At 36.0% G+C, this 20,122-nt stretch overlaps 1 protein-coding gene and 1 long non-coding RNA gene across 3 annotated transcripts; one reads left to right on the plus strand and one right to left on the minus strand.

The window, feature by feature from the left end:
* Positions 1 to 3,748: 3,748 nt before the first annotated feature.
* LOC133868413 (katanin p80 WD40 repeat-containing subunit B1 homolog KTN80.1-like) lies at positions 3,749 to 14,361 on the minus strand. Of its 2 annotated transcripts, XM_062305300.1 has the most exons (18): positions 14,063 to 14,361; positions 13,310 to 13,440; positions 12,743 to 12,860; positions 12,228 to 12,454; positions 12,035 to 12,137; positions 11,488 to 11,558; positions 11,159 to 11,233; positions 10,942 to 11,085; positions 10,630 to 10,816; positions 8,459 to 8,980; positions 7,292 to 7,375; positions 6,935 to 7,212; positions 6,196 to 6,321; positions 5,728 to 5,802; positions 5,495 to 5,607; positions 4,859 to 4,975; positions 4,681 to 4,749; positions 3,749 to 4,191 (listed from the first exon to the last, which is right to left on the minus strand). In XM_062305300.1, exons 1-18 carry the CDS (start codon positions 14,085 to 14,087, stop codon positions 4,131 to 4,133), a joined length of 2,526 nt encoding a protein of 841 aa, XP_062161284.1. In that variant the 5' UTR covers positions 14,088 to 14,361; the 3' UTR covers positions 3,749 to 4,130. The 2 variants fall into 2 exon arrangements, with proteins under 2 accessions (XP_062161284.1, XP_062161285.1); XM_062305301.1 differs by lacking the exon at positions 14,063 to 14,361 and having other exon boundaries at positions 12,228 to 12,459; positions 13,310 to 13,330.
* A 4,442-nt stretch (positions 14,362 to 18,803) lies between these two features.
* On the plus strand, positions 18,804 to 19,790 carry LOC133868595 (uncharacterized). The gene is made up of 2 exons (XR_009900365.1): positions 18,804 to 18,994; positions 19,138 to 19,790. It is a non-coding gene; the product is annotated as an uncharacterized LOC133868595 (long non-coding RNA).
* The last annotated feature ends 332 nt before the right edge of the window (positions 19,791 to 20,122 follow it).

Raw genomic sequence — 20,122 nt, forward strand, 5'->3', positions numbered from 1 at the left:
ATCTGCTGCTAATGCTCTAAGTGATTGTTAGCAATACAACTCTTCTTTGCCAACCATTCTTTGCCAAGTACCTTATTCACTAGGAAAGATGATTGAGGGTGACCCTTAACCATCCTCCTCCTCCCTTTTGAATAAAAATAATAATTTTATTCAAAAAGTACACTTTTTTATTATTATTTGTTTTAAAAAAATAAAAGTACTTTTTTTATTCAAAGGGAAACGGTTAAGAGTCCCTCTCAATCATTTCTCATCCACTAGACACCGGGATGATGCTTCTGTTTGAGGGCTTCGATCCAACCATCTACAGTTCTTCTTTCCCTGTTGTGGTTCATTGGTTCTCCTCTTCGGTTGCTATAGTACGTGTTGCATTGACAAATTTGCTTTGGCAGGCGACCACTCCAATGGGCCACGCCATTCATTTGACCCATTTTCAATAACTCTTTTCTTTTTCTTTTTCTTTTTTTTCCTGTACTGTTATAAACTTATAATTTTGGGATTATTATTGGGTTCCCCCCCTTTTTCCATTGTATTGATTCTATTGAATACTAAAAATTAAAAAAGAAAAAAAAGAAGAAGAAGAGGATATGTGCGCTATTGAATAAAAAGACATATACCTATCTGTCACTATCACAATAAACCATGCAAATTGCAAGGAATCTTCTCTTCCATTTCTTTATATTTACGTAATGACTTTATTGTCCATGAATATAATTTTTTTTTTTTTTAAGGGAAAATGTAATCATTTAATTAAAACACCTAAAGAGTAACAAAGTTACAGTAAAAAAGAATCAAAACTAGACTCAGAATAGTACAAGTACCCCGTTATAGTTACCCCAAAACACAGATCATACCAACGGTTACTACAAATAAGCTTAGCCAACAAAAAGGTGCATCTGCGTTGAGATATGAACCTCTACTTGCACTATGGAGTCGATTACAAACAATTTGTTCTAAAAAGCAATGACAAGGCTAAATCTAATTCGGAGCAAACTGTCAAATGCAATCTGTCCAATATAAGAAAAACACCCAAAATAGAAGCTGCCGGCAGAAGAAAACACCACCGGAGATGGCGCGTGTAGCACACGCGCCGCCACCAGACGATCCCCTATAGCAGCCTAATACAAGAAACCCCCGTGCACCGCCAGACACGACAAAAGATGCAGAATGCAGCCATCACGCACGGCCCAAAGTGTGTAGAACACCCTGTCGCGTGATGATCACGCGCCGATCACCGATGAGCTTTCCGACCGTAGCAGGCAGTGGTTGAGCCAGAGGACGACGGCGAGCAAGGCTGGGGGGCGCATGTTGACTAGAGGGCGGCAGAACAGCGCAAGTGTAGCCTCAAAGATTGATAAAAAAAAACTGAGGCAAAGCGACACAAGCGGTGGACTCTCTCCCTCCGGATCCTCTCAAGAGTGTTTTCCTGCCAAAACCAAAAAAAACTAAAAGAATCTAAAAAGCTGCACAAACTTCTATAGTCCAAATGGACTAGGAGGACTAAAACAACTACCGGAACAAGTCCGAGGGACTCAAAACTCCACAGTCCTAATGACTAGGAGACTCTAGCCTCCACTGGAACAACTCAAGAAAGAACAAAAACCTTTATAACCCTAAAAGAGCTAAGAGAAGAAGTAAAAACCAGAAGAGGGAGGTTTTCCTACCCCATGAATATAATTGGTCTAGTATAAAAGTCACCTTTTTTAACAATTAAGAAGAAATCACCCTTTTGTCTAAATAAAATAATCAATAAAATAAAATAAAATGAAAAGTAATCAATAAAATACATAAAGGCAATTTGGTCTCACCTGAAAACTAAATGCTATAATTAATGATTATTTTCTTTCTTTTAAAAATAAATAGAGTTGGAATTCAACTCATCGTAGAGAGAAAGTTATACTATAATCTTCAATCATTTCTTATCAAAAAGACTGATTGAGATAGTTATTGTAAATTTTTTAATCTTCCATCATTTCTGAGAGCAACCTTATTTTGTTTCAATTTAGACCCACCTACCAATTCAAATTGACTGACTAAAAACAAAAAAGAAAAAGGGTGACAAGCACCATTCCTTTGCTCTTAAATATTAGATCGTGGACAGATGTTTCATCCAATTTAGATTGGCCTAGTTTTAGGTTTATAACAAAATAAATAAATAAAAAATGTTGAATCAAACTTACCAATTCCATAAAAATAGATGTCTAATGTTTTGCTTTCAACTCTTGTTATCAACTCCTCTAAGTTTCCTTAACTATGTTTGATGTGCAAGCCAAAATGCAAGAAGAATATAATATAAATTGTTGATGCAGATTTTGCACTATTGGATTGGACAACGAGTGCCTGCAAAATAAGGGAGAACAATCGGATTGGTGCCTGTCAAAAACGGTAGAGGATTCTGAGTGAATGTTGAACGGACGAGTGCCTGCAAAATAAAGGAAAGCATTCGGATTAGTGCATATTGAAAACCGATAAAGAATTCTAAGTGAAGGTTAAACGATGAAAGAGATGGGTTCTAAAAGTCACGTCCCTTTTTATTAAGTGTTGGCTAGGCAATACACTCTTATTGTTATATAAAAGGAAGAATTCTTCAAATGATTGACTCCAGCATTGCCTGCCACATGTGTGGCCTGGCCTATCACATTCTAGGACGTGGCACAAAACAAATCAGACATGTTTCATTTGCCGCATGGCATCACATGCCGCTTGTCAATGACATGTTCATGACTCTCGGCCAATGGTTGGATTAGGTTTAGCAGCTCTTAATTTTCAATGAAAAGAAGAAGAGGAAGAGGAAGAGATGCTTGCCATGAGAAGGCCACCATTCTAATTCCAACGGCTAACAAATTGACAAGATTGGGTATGCCCATGAGGGCGGTGGTCTAATAAAAATTAACATTTTATTAAGTCAGGCATAGCCATGTTATTACATTTTGATCGCACACCAAAGAGTTAGTTGAAAATGCCTATAAAATATACGAAAGGTGATCAAAAAAACTTATCGGATGTGCGGGCAGAAGATGACTCTCATGCTTAAGTAAGTGCAATTGTTTAAGAGAAAATGTGAGAATAAATAATTAACTGTGTATATGAATGTGCAAGAATGACAAGTGTTGCTCATACGTGCAATAATGATTTCTCCCTTATTTTATTGATCGTGGATCCCTTCCTAGTGTGTTGTCCAAACACGTGGCACCCTTTGGTTGGGCATAATGTAGTCCATCCAGTGTGCGTCAGCTAGTGGCGCTTGCCAAGCCATTTCCCCTTCCTTCGATGGGACAGAATCTCTAACTCCACCTTGGGCTTCCACCTCTCATGCTGCACCATATTCCTTATTGGGTCCCCCAATCCTTATTCCCAAACACCCCACAATTCATCCTGGCTCGTCAAGGTCTATGAGATCCATCTCTGTCAAATGCGCTTGAAGAACTTTCGTTTGATTGATAGTGTGCGTGTTTTTACTTGGAATTGTGAGAGAGCAAAAGAGAAAGGAGAGAAGGGGAGGAAAGAGAAATCACCAGGATGATGACACACCATTTGAGAAACCACTTTTAGGATGGCTAGCCGGATCCAAGTAGTTTTGGACCAATATTTGCTACCGGACTAAACGTTTTACAATCAACTTCATGCATCTTGGAAGGAAAACACTTTATAAAAGAGTATGAAAGCACCTTCATCCCTAACCATCGAATTGTGAAATGAACAAAAAAAGAAATGCCTATTGACGCATAATGTTAATATAGAACGGCTGCAATTTGAAGAAAAAATGTCTCTCTAATAAATACATTATAACTGCAATTTATACAAGATTGAACCGATGATACAATGATATTTTCCGGAATCAAAGAATCAAAAATAGGGGCTCATGTACTGCCAGAGGACCAAGATTGGAATCACTACTGCTGTCTTCAAGCTCTTACAATGGCAAGCAAAGATGTTGCTTCAAACTACAGCTCTCTTTACTGATGAAAGCCGGGGGTGATAACTAAAGGTCGAGAGATCTGGACAAAATTTGTGTGATATGAGAAACTGTGAGTCAATGAGAGGAGTGTAGTATTTATATGCAGTCCCCCTCAAAGGGTGCAGTTGAGCCGCCCTTTCTTGCTAGCAGAAATTCGTTTGGATGGCAGCATTGGTTATGATTCTTGAAGAACTAGATTCAACTCCTGCGCACATCTTGCCAGCAAACCACCCTTCCTGTAGCATAATCAAGAGAAAAGCTTTCTATATGTCAATTGCTAAATTTGCAACAAGGAATATCAATTAGTGCCCAGGAGAAAGGGCACTGGACTTATCAAAAGCATGCCATAAGGGAATTAATGTATATCATTCTGATGAAGGCAGCCAAGGACTAGCTCTCAGCAGTACAGAAATTAATACATTCAGATTGCTAAATTTTCTTCCTCCAAAATAATGCTCAAGAGCTTGAGTTTTAGCCATCCAGCAATTAGGGATGATTTAAATGGCTAGATTTCTCTAACCCCTCAATTACAATATAGTAATCTGCATTACTTTTCATGTCAGCATCATCCTTCTTTTTTTCTTTCCCTTCATTACCTTGCATATGCAAGGCATGTTCAAAAACAACCTTCTAAGTTATATTTTGAGAGCTTTATACTTCAGCATAAACTCCATTTTCAACAAAAAGCACTTTTTGAAGTGTGAAACGCAAGATGACATGCTTACCTTACAAGTGCTGGAAGAACTTTCTGGATCTTTTGCATCTGAATAAAACACTGGTTGCAGCATTCTAGCCTGTGGTTAAATTTCAAATCAAGCAAGGCCATCACACCAAATATGTTTGACTCATCCACACCCACACAAGAACCAAAAAGGAAAATGCATTATTGTAAACATACGAAACCTTTTTTCTGCCTGAAGATTGACGCCAACAGCACGAGGTGCTGAGATGGTTGAGCTTATCACTGGGCCAAAGACTGCAACAAGCTTCAATAGCATCTCCAATGACACACTTGCATGCCTGTGTAACATTTTGCAGCATAAGACAATATCTACCAGAACTTACCTGAAAACTCCAACGAAATTTGGGTAAAAACCCACCTACCCCTCTCAATCTACCATATATGGTAGACTACACAGCGCCTAAATATCATTTAAACACACTTTTAAATGACATCATTAATATGTCAGCAACAAGTGGTTCTACAAGGAATCATTCGTGACATATAAAAGCACTCTCAAGCAATTTTCCTGAGGTTGAATTCCTTCCTCTACAAATTACAGTTCCAAAAAGTCAAGGAGCTATGGTCTGGGATTCAGATGAGTAAGAGCGGACTCATGCTGATTTGACGTTTAATATATACTAATTATGAACCATCTGAGGAAATTCACTTGTCAAATCAGATATCACCAGCTCTATTTGCAGGGTTGTGGCCCACATTTGGTGAGGACTGCACTAAGATGGTATAAACCCAGGTCAAACATCTTCCACACCCTAGGATTTTGAATTTGCTTACCATTTTATGCATGAAAAGATTACCTTTCTACCTTGCTATCCAGCAAGCCCAGAAGCACAGGAAGCATGCAGGAGAACAGATCTAAGGTGAGAATCTCCGTTTTCTCCGTAAGTACACTGATCACATCTGCTTGCACCTGCACCAGGATCAAATGATCATTGAGACAACCAAATATGCAGAAAAAAGCACTACTTACTAGTTTGAAACATGAAAAAAAATTAAGCATCACACTTGAACTCTTCCAATAAATACCCACAGAATGATCTGGTAGCTTCCTCAACGCGCTGATAGCACCTTTAGTATCATTCCGCTCCCAAAAATGCCGCACTACCTGTAAATTCACATTATAACTGCTATGAGTGACTTCCAGCGTAAAAACAATGTAGAAAAAAATCATGTAAGATTAATTAAGGTACTTGAACTACATGTAGTAAAGATCTCTTCTTTTCATCTTTCCCCAATTTGTGTACCAGCAAGAAGTTTTTTCAATCATTACAAAGAGCTAGATGCATTTTACATTGCAAACTATATGTACTTGTAACATTACAAATTACAATAAATCCACGGACAATTCAATATGTAAGGCTTCCAGAGGGTTACCTTATAGGATAAATTTCCCCATGTCAGGTGGAACAGTAACTACTACTAGAAAACTTGGTATAACTAACGAAGCAATAGGTTGCATGTCATTACTTAATTATTCAATTTGTCCGACCAAGGTTACCTGTAACTTTGTTAAGCGGGACCGAAGGGTACTTAGGAATACTTCATGAGTTTGCATGAGATCTTCAGTAACATCCCTATAATTTGCAGAAGCTGAGTCCCTTCCAGAAGTTTGAGGTTCTCCTTTCTGTAAATTAGAAAACAACGTGAAAACAAAATTGACCTACTTTAGCTAACCAAAAGTAACAATGCATACATGTGAGTTTATTGACTGAGAAGTAAATGTTTCAAGAACACTGGATCTCACACTGCTTAAAAGAAAATTGCCACAAAGTCTCATCTGAATTGAAATTAAATACTGTGAAGGAGGTACACAGTAAATATCATAATGTGTTTCCAGAACACGAGAATTTTGGAAATATGGGCAGCTTTTGACCCCCAATAGCCAGTTACATATTCTCAAACAATCAACAAATTTATATCTCAACACTATGTTAACAGGCGAAAAGAAATGGCAATCATCAAATGATCCAAACCATCTTGGACTGGTAACTGGTAGGTTTCCTAATGAAGCAATATTATTGAGGATTAATCCAAACAATCATGAATCTATGGAGAACAGCAAATTCCTAGTTTTGAGAAGCCTACTTCTTAAGTCAAAAGTTTGAATTTTTGAGTCTTTCTCATATTACTTGAAACCTAGACTATGAAATCTGAATTTCCAAATGTAGTAGAGATGCCACAAGTTATATATGCCTGTAGTCTAAAAAGGTTTTCCTTTAAGAGTGCAAAACTTTTACCGGCATGGTGGGAGTTTTATCCATTTCAGGTATCACACGAGACATGGTAGATGCTTGATCTTTTTTATCTGTTTCAGGTATCACATGAGACATGGTAGATGCTTGATCTTTTTTATCGGTTTCAGGTATCACATGAGACATGGTAGATGCTTGATCTTTTTTATCCGTTTCAGGTACCACATGAGACATGGTAGATGCTTGATCTTCATTGCTATTGAATCTTTCTCTTCTTTCAAACCTCTCAACGAGAGAGCGGGTCCTTCCATGTATAACAGCAACTGCCAAAGGGAATTTTTTTAAGAATCAAGATCCATCCCACTTGTACACTATAAAAGAACATGATCAGCAATAGCAAACCTCCATTAACAATTTTAACAGGGCTTATCCCTTTGCTGCAATTGAGGGATTTATCGCCTGAGCTGCAATTGAGGGATTTATCGCCTGAAAAACAAAAAATGAAAGAAAATTACTTATTACCGGCTGCAGACTATAAATCTATTCACAGATCATTAACGAAGATTATTAATAGAGGCCACTGCTAATAAAGGAACAAATAACCATGGTTCAGCTAACCCGAGAATGAGATAAAAGAAAAGGTCCAGGGGCAAGCATAAACAGAGATACCATAAGATTATGACTTGTAATTTTTGGGGGAATGCTAACAGAATACCCATACACCTCAGCACTTAAACAGTAACAATTCTCATATTTATCAACAAAAAATACTTGTAATGGAGATTGATGAAATTATAAATATAATCTTTGAGCTAAAAGAGAAGATCCAATATGGGCATTGGCAAAAGATCTAGTAAAATGTTTTAGAAATAAGAGAGAAATTTAAAAGACAGCTATAAGCAGCATGCTGTATATTATGGAATGTCAAACAAAAAAAAAAATTTATTAAAAAAAAAAAAAAAAAGAGAAACTTTATAAAATGTGTAGCTAGAATTAGACATTGCGACGAATAGCTATACAAGGGAACATTAAGTAGAAATGAATGCATCTACTAGGAGCTAATTGTTGTTGCAAAACAAATGTCACAAAGTGGTTTCATAATATGCATAAAAATAATAGTTTTTTTTTGCACGTAATAGTGGTATGGTTATATTGGAAGTGTCACAAGACATGTCAACTATGCTGACTACATAAATCTGGCAAAGCAAAATGGTACAAGACTTTGGTTGAGTGAACTGAGATTGTTGGGCTAAGGCTTCGATGGGTAAATGAAATCAACACCTAACAAAGGTGCATTAATGGGAAAATTGATGATAGAAAGAAATAGGTGAGTGGAGGGGCAAAAAGGATGAAAACAAAGAAACAGTCACAGAATATAATCATATTTGGGCTAAGGTTTTGATAGGGTAAATGGAGATTAATCGCTAACAAAGATGCATTAGTGGGAAAATTTGAGGATAGAAAGAAATAGGTGAGTGGAGGGGCAAAAAAGATGAAAACAAATAATCAATCACAAAAAGTAATCATATTTCACTTGTAAATAGATGACACTAGAGTATAAGAACTTACAGCTCTCCTGATTAGAGGGCGTCTGTGGTGACAAATTTTTTTCAAAATTCTCAGCAACACCCTTGATATTAGAATGTTTTTCCTCGTACGATTCTCTAGATCCATCTTCTGATGCAAGTTTGGACTGGAAGTTCAAACATATTGCACCATCTAATTTGCTCGTCACATTGCTCAAAGTTTCAGATTCAACAACTTCTGGCTGCCTCTCAACCTCAATTTTGCTATTTGATGGCCTCCGTGTATGAGCTGGTTTGAGCAACATACCACGTTTTGTCCTTGAAAAGGTTATACATTCTTTTCTTGAATTGGGCCCATCTTTTCCATCAGGACTGTCCCTAGGTACAATGCTAGGCACAACAAAGGATTTATCAAGTGCTTTTTCTTTAGATCTTGCATTTAACCCTATTGCAGGACTTTGCTTCTGAGTTGGCAGACAACTGATTTCCTTAGATTCTGATGCAGGTTCCTTTTTGGGACAATCGGACTCAACTCTCTGCGAAGCAACTGGCTTTCCGCCAGTAGCTTTACAAAAATGAGAAAACGGCACATTAGAGAAAGTAGGATGAAATGAAGGGGACATGAATACACACAAGAACGCCTACATATCCGATAATATGTCAGTTTTTCAGTTAGTGCTTGTTTGTCAAAGTAAATTCCTTTCCAAGTCTCTGTAGTCTAAGGTACATAATGTGCTGCAAAATGCAGAAAATTTGTCTCTACTCTCTAGATTTTTCACGTATCAAAATGGATTTCTCATCCTCCATTAATTCGAGTAATTATAAGAAAGCAACTATTTTGCATCTTTTTCGCCAAAACTTTAAGGGCAAACTACACTCAGCGCCCTTGAACTCACACCCAATTTACACTTACCTCCCAAACTACCATTTGTAGCACTTAAAATACCCATTATAAGAAAGTTACTATTTTGACTCCCTCCAAGTACCACCTTTTTTTAAAAAAAATAAATAAATAAATACTTAAAATGGATAAAAAATACCACTTATGACCCACACATGTAATTTTTTTATTTGAAATACCCAAAATACCCCGACTTTAGGAGTTATAATGTCGCATTTGTCCTTCAAATAAAAAAAAAAAAGAAAATTTGGAAAAAAAAAACTAAAAGAAAACAGAGAGATGGGGTGGTCCAACCACCCTTGCCACCCACGAGGGTGGGTCAGCCACATCCAAAAAGAGACTTTAAGGGTGGCTAAACTACCCCGCAACCCTAGGGGTGACTCGGCCACCCTTGAAATCCCTGACAAAGTGGTTCGGTCACCTCCTCAACTTCTTGTTTTTTTTTAAAAAAAAAAAATTGTTTTTGTTGAAGGGTAATTTGGACATTTCAAGTAAAAATTTGCACGTGAGTCACGTGCACAAGTTTCCATCTATTTTAACAACAAACACTACCAGAGGATGCAAATTGAAAATAATTGGTAGTTTAAGGGGGTCAAATGTCAAAAATGATAGTTTTGAGGGCTATCTGCAAATGAACTGTCAGTTCATGGAGGGTAATCACCATAGTCTACAATTCTTTAATAATCACCGCTCTCACTCTTGCTTTAACATCATACTCTGGTAACCTATGTCTGGCTAGACCAGGCCAAGTGCAATCTCAATCTGCCAACACCTACATTAATTAAGCTCAGCCAACATAGAACGCCCAGTATCTAAAATTTTGTAAAAAGTGTAAGAGCATAACCAAAGTAAAATCTCCTCTAACCAAAGAAGATGGAGGAGTGTAAATTTTGAGGGGGGGCAATCCAAGCAAATCCCCAAAATCTGCCATAAAAGGCATTACATGACGCTGAAAAGAGAGAAAAAAAAAAATAAAGATAAGAAAAGTCATCAAAGAAAATTTCTGTCATAGTAATGACTTCGCATTCGATTTCATGTTGTTCCTTTTTTTTCTCCCTCTTTCTACATATTTGTTTGAGGGGGAAGGAGGAACCAAAAATAATAATCCTGTCAAGCAGCTTCTAATCAAAACTGAACCCATGTTTATAAGTTGTGAGACCAGTCCAAATTTCCACACCCTTGGATGTGGACCATGTTTAAAATAGATGCATAAGCACATATGCACAAAATATTCAAAAATGAGAATTTTAGGGAATTATAAACTGTTTTAAAACTAACTAAAAGGAAGTTAAAAAAAAAAGGTAACAACTTACAATCCACGTATATGTTCTTTATCTCTTTTGTCTCATAATCAGGAGACATACGCCGCAAATCCAAAGTTGACCTGATACCACTTCCTACTTTCTCTGAAGACTGACTTCCCTGGGAATTAAGATTAGTTTTCTGCTCTGTACAGTCATTTTGGTCATGTGTTGAATTAGCTCCATATGGCTCAATAAGCTGTCACGGAGAATATAACTAAAATTGACTTCAAGGTCCATAGGAAAATTATAAAGATTTAAATTTTAAAAAGCAAAAAAAAAAAAAAAAGAGCACAAGTTACATGAAAAGATAAAGGTGAATACCGAAATATCTGCTGCCCAAACTCCAATAGAATTTTGATAGTATGTGCAAGCCAGAAGTTTTTCATCATGAATGCATAGGTCACCAAGTGTCGACCATCCCATATCAACAGCATCATGACAAATTACAGGCTCCCACGAGTAAACCTACAATTCAAAAACAAGGAAATGACATTTTTGTACCAATCTCATAAAATTTTGTGATGGGGATAATCCAAACCTTCAAACTATCTTCCACTCCAGAAAACAGGGTCCTCCCATCAGGATGAAAGGTGATTGCGCGTACTCCAGTAGCCTGGAATCGGGTAAAGAATTTTGTTAGAAAAGTGGGATGAAATCCATCTCTAACAATTATCAATAAGAAATAAGGGTAAATATAGAGATATCTCTAGCCAAACCAAAGACAAAAAGACAAATGAAGGAAAGGGCAAAAAAGGAGGCTTGGTCTGTGTCTCAGAGTTTTAGGGTAATCCCATCAGAACACTGAACTTCTACAATACTTAAACTTACTAAGAAAATTTCACTTTAAGAGCACATAACATCAGATACCTCAGGTCTGGTAGATCCAATCAGTTCAAAGGTTTCCAGATCCCAGAATTTCACAGTTCTGTCTGCTGAACCTGGAAGATGATTCTTATGTTACAATAGCTTACTAATTAGTACATTAACAAATTAGTGAAAATATACTGATTTCTGGAGGCAGAGGAAAGGAATCAGAAATATGACAGATGGACATTCTGAATATACTTGCCAACATATAAATCATCTAACTACAGCCTTCCTAACTTGACATATATTTATCATACAGAGTGTTAAACAAACCACTAAAAGGTTTGAAATTGCTACAGTTTATGTAAATAATTAAAGGTGGTTAAAAAAAATGGAGAGGGAATAGAACTACACTAATAGAGATGCATTTGATTCATTAAAGTTATTAAAGAGATGGCACTAAAGGCAAATATAACTTGCATAAATATAAAGGATATATCACCCCATTAGAGCCTCGTTTATTGGGAACTCTTTAATCATGCAGAGACTTTTTTGTCTAACACGGTCAATTTAAGTCTGAAAATCCAGGCTATGATTAGATACTCACCTGTGGCCAGGAGAAACTCAAGGGGATGGAAATCTATGGATCGAATGTGTCCTTCATGGAACTTAAAATCATGCAAGAGCTTTCCAGCCGTTAGATCCCAAACCTGTTCAGCAGTAACAGGAAATTGCTGATTACAGACAGTGATAAGAAATCTTGCCACAAGCTGCACTCTAGCAGTGTGATCCATTATTACCTTTACAACATTATCAAATCCACCAGAAACTACCCATCGACCATCAGGACTGAACTTGATTGTACTAACGCCTCGAGTATGGCCCTTGTATGTGTGAATGCATCCTTTCTTTCTAATATCCCAGATCTTTAAATTAGTATCCATGGCACCAGACGCAAAGAACTCTCCAAATGGATGAAATTCAACAGCACTGCAGTTGGATCTGTGTCCAGTGAGAGTTCGAACCACTACACTTCAATAACAACAAATAGATTAGAAGTTTACTCACAAACTACAACAATTCATGTTACAATCCCCAGCTGCAAGTCTGTCAATTCTGATCCACACAAGTCATGACTTGAAACTGAAAATTGCAAACCCAAATTCTTGTATGAGCCCAAGTCCACTAAGTGGGTGATATGATCTATATAAGACTTGTATCAACTACATTGTTCCAGAGCAATGTACCACGTTTTTCAATCTAACGACTCCAATTTTAATCAAGCAATGAGAAACCAATAAAGGTAATGACTTACTCTTTATTTCCTCCAAATCCCAAAGCTTTATCGCACCATTTGAAGCTCCAGCAAGCACCAAAACTTCTGCCGAATCAAAAGCTACAGATTCAACTGGACTTGTGTGGCCACACAGGCTCTGTACATTTTAACACCGAACAAAAAAAAATCTCATTTTGCCGTACTAAGAAACGGTCGAGCAAATGTATGGTCCTGGTCAAACTAGGTTCTAAACAACCATAAAAGAAGGGTAGAGGATAATATGCATTAGTTCAAAGCCCAGTTAAACAAAATTGTGATTTCAGGTTATTAATCCATAAACCCTACTCGAAAACAATCTATTCGCATTGTACCCACATCCCCATAATATGGATGTAGATTATTTATTTTTTTAACATAAAAAATAAAAATAAAAATAAAAAAACCCGACTTTGGCAATGGACAATGCAGTCATTGAAGTTGTACTAATTGCAAGTAGCGACCTTACTTTTCCACAAATAAGAACTATTTTTACAACCCAATGTGCATCGAAGGAAACTCTAAATGCTATAGCAATTCAATGCAAAAGACCAAGGCTTGAGCTTTTACCATTAAAGAATTGGGTTTCCCAATCGTCCACAGATTAACTTTATGGTCATCCCCGCCGGTAATAAAAAGACGGCAGGCTTTCTTCCCAATGTTCAGGCAGTTCACACTCGCCGAATGAGCCACAAATTCCTCTATAATTCAATTCAGTCAAGAAATCATACGGTCCAACATGCAAAAAAATAATTTTTTTTTCCTTTTATTTTTTGGATTTATTGCTTTAATTAAAAAAAAAAAAAAAAAATCCATGGATTAAAAATATGGTTATGAACTTTGCTGAGACTCTAATGCTCCTAGTTGCCGAGAATCTTGAAGAAAAGACAAAGCTAACTGAAAAGTATTCAATCTTGGCCGAGAATTCAAAACCCTCTTCCTAGCTAAGCTTAAAGTATGTTTGAGCTAGATTCAGTCAAAAACCAGATTTTAACTTTCTTTTCCTCAGAAACTCGACAGAGCCTAAAGTAATCCTTCTATGAAATCTTTAAAAAAGAATAGACCGAAATAGGAAAGTCGGTTAAACCATAAACTCCCAATAAAAAAAAAAAGCTAACTACAAAAATACAGTTCGGATTAAAACGAATTTTCAGGTAAAATTTCAACACAGAATTTCCAAAAGAAGCTTATATACTAACAGCAAGAAACGCTAAAAATAGAACCAGATTTCTAAAATTCTGAGCTCATTCAAGCTGTGCATTTCAAGCAAACCAGCAAAAAAAAAAAAAATCAAGAACTAAAAAAGAAAAATCAAAAGGATACGTAGCTTATATCCACGCTTCGCCATCTTCCTAGAAGCCGAGAAATCGAATTTCCGAAGCCAAAACGAAATAGAGAAATGCAAGCCTTTTCGCCTTACATACAGAAACGGCGTCGCGAAGGGTATAACGTCTGGTCTTTTGGTGAGGAAACGAAATCCTCCGAGAAGGATAGGAATTGGATTCACGTGGAAATAGTATTTTCACAGATTTCGGAGGAATTCAATTCCGAAGAAAGCAAAAATCCCAAACACGAAAAAAAATAGAGTATTTTCTCTTTCTTACTTTTCTGCAACGCGTCAGATAGTAAGAGAGAGAAAGAGAAAGGGTGCTTTTGAAATTTCTGACTGTGATTGAGCCAAGTCTCTGCTGGCTTTTCATTTGACCGAATTGCCCCCGATTTTTACGGGTTTCGGAAGTTGTAATTACGTAATTGACCAATACAATGGGTTTATGACGTAGTGGTCCCACAATCCTCCTGCTTGTAATAGATTCTAGTGGTTAGGTTAATTAAGTTTGGATAAAAAAAAGGTCGTTAAGAAAATGTAATTTAAAATTAAATTATTTAGAATTATGTTTTTAAAAAATTATTATTTAAAAATATAGAAAACTGCTTTTTTCAATTAAAATAAAGGGTTTTTTTTAAAAAAAAAAAACATAAAATTTTAAATGTTAAATTGTACCTGATTTTGTTTTAGATAAAGGAAAAATGATTATTTTAATTTGGTGTTTTTGTTTATTCTTTATTAGTGCACGTTGGTGGCTCTGATAAATAGGAATATGATTTTTAAATTTTGGGGGGGTGGGGAATCTAGTCATTCTACCAACCATTGGAAAATGACTTTTGTGAAACTGTAAATTAATAAGAGGAAGGAAAATTGGTTGTGATCGATGGTTTCCTCTTTTGTCTTTGTTTTTTTATAAATATTTTCAATCTGTTTCTTGTGGGTGGTAATTGCGATTTGGTTTGATTAAGACATTTAATTAATATTTTATTATTAACTAAAACATTAACTGCTCCAAAATAAATAAATAAATAAAAATATTGATTAGCAGTCAACTTTGGTGTATCAACCCCAACAAAAGAGTTACTTGTTCAAAGAATCAAAACAAAATGAAGCATTTAGGTTGTTTTAATTGGAATACTTTCCATTTTAAATAAAATAGAGACGGATGATTATTATTGTCAAATGTTAGATTTGATTAAAAAAGAACCAAAAATATAAAATTTCCAAAATTTATAAACTCCGCACTTCTGATAACACTTGTTACATTAATCACTAAAATGTAAATTAAATAATTTATATGACAATTGTTATTTTGTAGTAAGTTCACACGTAAATTTGTAAAATATATATATAAAGTAAGAATTGTAATACCAAAAAAAAAAAAAAAATCTTCTCTTTTTGTGATGCTATTTTCATTGAAGTACTTTTGGTTTTTTAAAATGGTTTTAGCTTATTGGTCATAGATTTGGATAAGATTTTATTTTTTTTAATTTTTTTTTAAGATCTTTGGATAAGATTTATTGGTCATACATTTTGAAGCAACTCGGTTCATTCAATAGAGACGTGCCTAAGCCTTCCTGCAGGATTGACAAAGAGCATTATGAAATACATATCATCAAGAGCATACCTAGACCCTAGTCATCAGGGTTTTTTTTTTTTTTTTTTTTTTTTTTTTTTTTTTTTTTTTTTTCACTTTCCTTCATTGCAACTTGCATTCTAAAACCAACCTGGTAATAAAAACACGACCGGACGTAAAAATAGCTATGATGCTTTAGTTATCATGAATAGAAGGAAAGCGAAACAGGGTCTAAAAAAATGAGACGAAAGTTCCCTTTTACCTAATATTTATCGCTCTTTATAACGGACTTTACCATAATTGTATGTCATGTGATACGCCTTCATTGGAATCTATCTTGGTGTAAATATTTTTTTACACCTCCTAACCCCCATCATGTGTATTGTCTCATGCTGATAATTATTGAGAGGTTACTGACGTGACTTAGGGAGAAATTAATTCAGTGTGAAGCTGTTTAGAAATTCTCGAGTTAGTTAATTGATGAATTGGGCATGGGGTCAACTGGCCCAACATTAACCATCTAAATAAATCAAGTGTTTACCACGAGTTATAAAAAATTTACCATATGCTTGCTAGAATTAATGGGATGTTTTTAATTTCAAGTGAAATATAGATGATTTATTTTTATGATCTAATTTTGTTTTGTTGAATCTAACGGTGTATATGATATTACGCCATTTAAATTTTTTAAATAATGTGACAATATATTCACTATGTAGTAACATATACACTATTAAATATGTAAAATCTAATATGAATGCTTGTTAATCATATGTGTAAGATATATCGTTGAGTGTCAAACAGGGGGTGAACTGAGAACAATTGCCTCAACAGCCCCCTGACCATAATAATTTTTGGCTCCGTCCCTGAACGAAAAGTAAGTCTGGTGCCGGCAGCTGCGATAATTCCGACTCCAATAGCGTGTATTTAAGTAGTTATACTTGAAGAACGTACTCATAGTTAAACGGACAGATGGGTAAGCCCATGGTGGGGGCCTAGTACTGTGAAATGCATCGAAATAAAATGGTTGAGAGGTTGCTTAAAGAAATGGTAGTAATCATGAGGAACAGCTGCTACAAAAATGAGAAAAGGTGTTGGAGATAAAAGCAAGAGAAGGTGTACTCCAGTCCAGGCCTTTAATGGTGGTGGGGTTGAATCATCTGTAGACAATCATATTGTGAGGCAAGAGGAATGTCTCCGAAGGGCAAATTTATTGAAACAAGATAATTATTAATAGTGATCTTCAGCTTCCTGTGTGCAGTGTGCATGATCATGAGCAGTGTACCTGAACGTTTTCCATGCTTATATGGTTCAGCGCCCTGTTCGGTCGGTGATGACCTTTAATATATATATATATATATATATATATATATATATATATATAGGCATTGAATACTTTTTGAAACAATACTTTTGGATTAGCTATCTGAAAAAATAAAATAAAATAAAAATTGTAGAATAATTTAAGAGATAATTGTACCGTTGGTCCCTGTGGTATGCCATAATTATTTTTCACTCTCAATAGTTTAAAAAGTTCATGGGAGGTCCCTGTGCTATACAATAATTACAAATCAATCCCTAGCGTCAAATTAAGTTAAATTTTTTAACAGATTCCGTCAAATGCCACGCCAGCGCCACGTGTCGCCAATAAGATGGCGACACGTGTCCATCTTAATAAAAAATATAAATTTATTAAAGAAATAAACTTATTTTTGTAAAAAAAATTAAAATTCAAAAAAAAAAAAAAAAAAAAGAAGCAGCAAGGGGTGGCTGGCTTCCCCTTTTTCTTTTTCTTTTTTTCTTTTATTTTTTTTAAAAAAATAAGTATTTTTATTTATTTTTTAATAATTTTTTTTTGTTAAGATGGACACGTGTCGCCATCTTATTGGCGACACGTGGCGTTGACGTGTAGAGCTAATAGATTCCGTCAAAATGGTGGACGGAAAATCGACCCAGGGAGTAAAACATAATTATTGCATAGCACAAGAACCTCCCATGAACTTTTTAAACCACAAGGAGTGAAAAATAATTATGGCATACCACATGGACCAACGGTGCAATTATCCCATACTTTAATTTGACCTGTATTTGCTTTCTATCAAGAAAAAAAAAAAAAAAAAGTTATTCTAAGAAATAGAGAGTATTAAAAAAAATAAAAAAATACTTAAAACTGTTTTTATCTTTATGTCTCATCATAAATAAACGGATGTTATTATAAGAAATAGACAAAATGCTTTTACAAATTCAGTCTAAAGAACTGACATGTATTCTATGTGTTCTTAGAACACATGAGAATTACATATTCTAGTGACATATATTTATTCAATAAATTAGGTTGAAATAATTTTCTCTAATCCGGTTGAGAAAAAATTGTCCAGTTCTCCAAAGGTAGCTTGTATAGAGGGTTCGGACTAGCAATATTTTTTGTAAAGCATTTTTTAGATTTCCTTAAGGAGTGACAAAATTTTAAAAAGGAAAAAAAAAATTAAAAAAAAAAAAGAAGGAAAATTTAATTGTATATTCCAGTATAATATTAGAAATCAAGATATTTGAGATGTTCACGTCTTAGCCCATATATAAATTTAAGGATGAGTTATACTATAAACTACAATTTTATTTCACTACAATCTCAACATGCTTTTTTTTTTTTTAATTTTTTAATTTTTTTTATTAGCATTGTTCCGTCAACCGGGTTTGATAATAGTGAAATAAAAATGTAATTTTCACTGCACCTCAATCTTACTGGCCTATGTGTCCGTGTCCATCTGCCTTTGTTATATATATAATAAAGGCTGATGTGTCGATAGGGACAACCACATCAATTCAATAAAATGCAGGTGAGGATGTAACACGTAGCGTTATTCTTTTTAAAAGGACAATTAGGGGAATCTGTTTGAAGGGCGTGAATGAAGGGACTACAAGCTGCTCTTTGTTCTCACTAGTCACTATACAAATCCTTGTCCTGACCTTGAAACCGATCTATGAATTAAATATGATTAATGATTGAGTAAAATAAACATATTAAATATGATTAATGATTGAGTAAAATAAACATTTGACTGTCTGGAACTCAGCCGACATCCCACATTACCACAATGCCACCCATCAAATCCAAAGACCTGTGTCTTCTAAAATGACTTCTTTTGTTACTAAAACAATACTCCAAGTGAGGGTGGCCCAATTAGGAGAGAGAAGCTCTCGTTTGTTTCCACTGTGAGAAAGAAAGCCATCTGTTTGAGTTTGTCGCCGGGGGAGGGTGGCTTCACGCCTCCCTCCTCCTGGTAAGTGCTTTTCTCCTAGCCTTTTAGGTTATGGAGTGATTTTTGCTCCTCCATAGTGTGTACCAGTGAAGGTTAGGTTTTATCCCAACCATTAGGGTTGTGGAGTCTTATTCCCCCGATAGTTCAGTGGCGGTTGTTTTCCCCTAGTCTTGTTTTGGCTATGGCGGTTGCTGTTTCTTTGTTTTTTTCTTCTGGTTTATTTCTTTTGATTCAGGCATGAAGCTTCAAATCAAGCCGACCAGGTGGGGGAGAGACTGCTCTGTGCAGTGTCATCGACGGTGGTTCTCTGGCCGGACCTTCACTTTTCTAATTTTTTGAAGACAGATCTACGCATCCTCGTCGATTTCTGGTAGACACGTGCCGCCCTGCAGCGTTGTTCGTCGTTCTCTGCTCCAGCCGCCGAAAGGTGTGGTCGTGCCGATCGTCGGAGCATGGCGCGTGGCTTTCACGCACCAGGAAGCTTTGCTCCCTGGGCCGCGCATGTGAGTCACGTTCCAATTTTTCAGGCCATGTTCGGTGGTTTCTGGGGTTTAGGACGACCGATCTGCTGTTTGGGGGTTGTCAGTGGCGGCGTGTGTCCCACACGCGCCGTCGTCTGACGAGGACTGCCTCTGCCTCTCTGCTTCCGATTTGGTTTGGGTGTTTCTGTCTGTTGTGTGTTTATTCCCTTTGTGTCTCCGGTACAGTCTGCCATTGTAATACCCTTGTTTTTATGAAAATATTTGATGGCTTCTTGCTAGATCGGCTCCCTTTTATTTTTGAGAGTGAGCGTTATTGTAAAAGGAGGCTCAAATGTTTATTCTTGTAAGATTTGTGTTCTGCATTGACAGCTGTTTTTAAGTCAGATCCTTCTGACTTAGGGTTCAAGGGTCTTGTACCTCTTGTCTCAATATGTAAGCCTTCGAGCTTTTTCAGTAATACATCGTAGCACATGCTACTTGTTCAAAAAAAAAAAAAAAAAAAAAATACTCCAAGTGACGACAGGACCATGTGCATTGGAGATCAACAACTCTGGTTTGGCTTAAACACAAAGCTATTAGTAAAATACTTCCAATTGTCCATGCCTGAAATTTTTCTTAAGCCAAAAAAAAAAAAAAGAAAAAAAAATTCTCATGCCCTTTAGACATATTATCATCTCTTTGCAATGTCCTTCAATATACCATTTGGGTTGTAGTGTCCTCCTTCCGCAGCTAAAAATG

Source organism: Alnus glutinosa, chromosome 5 (genome assembly GCF_958979055.1).
Source record: "Alnus glutinosa chromosome 5, dhAlnGlut1.1, whole genome shotgun sequence".
Lineage (NCBI taxonomy): Eukaryota > Viridiplantae > Streptophyta > Magnoliopsida > Fagales > Betulaceae > Alnus > Alnus glutinosa.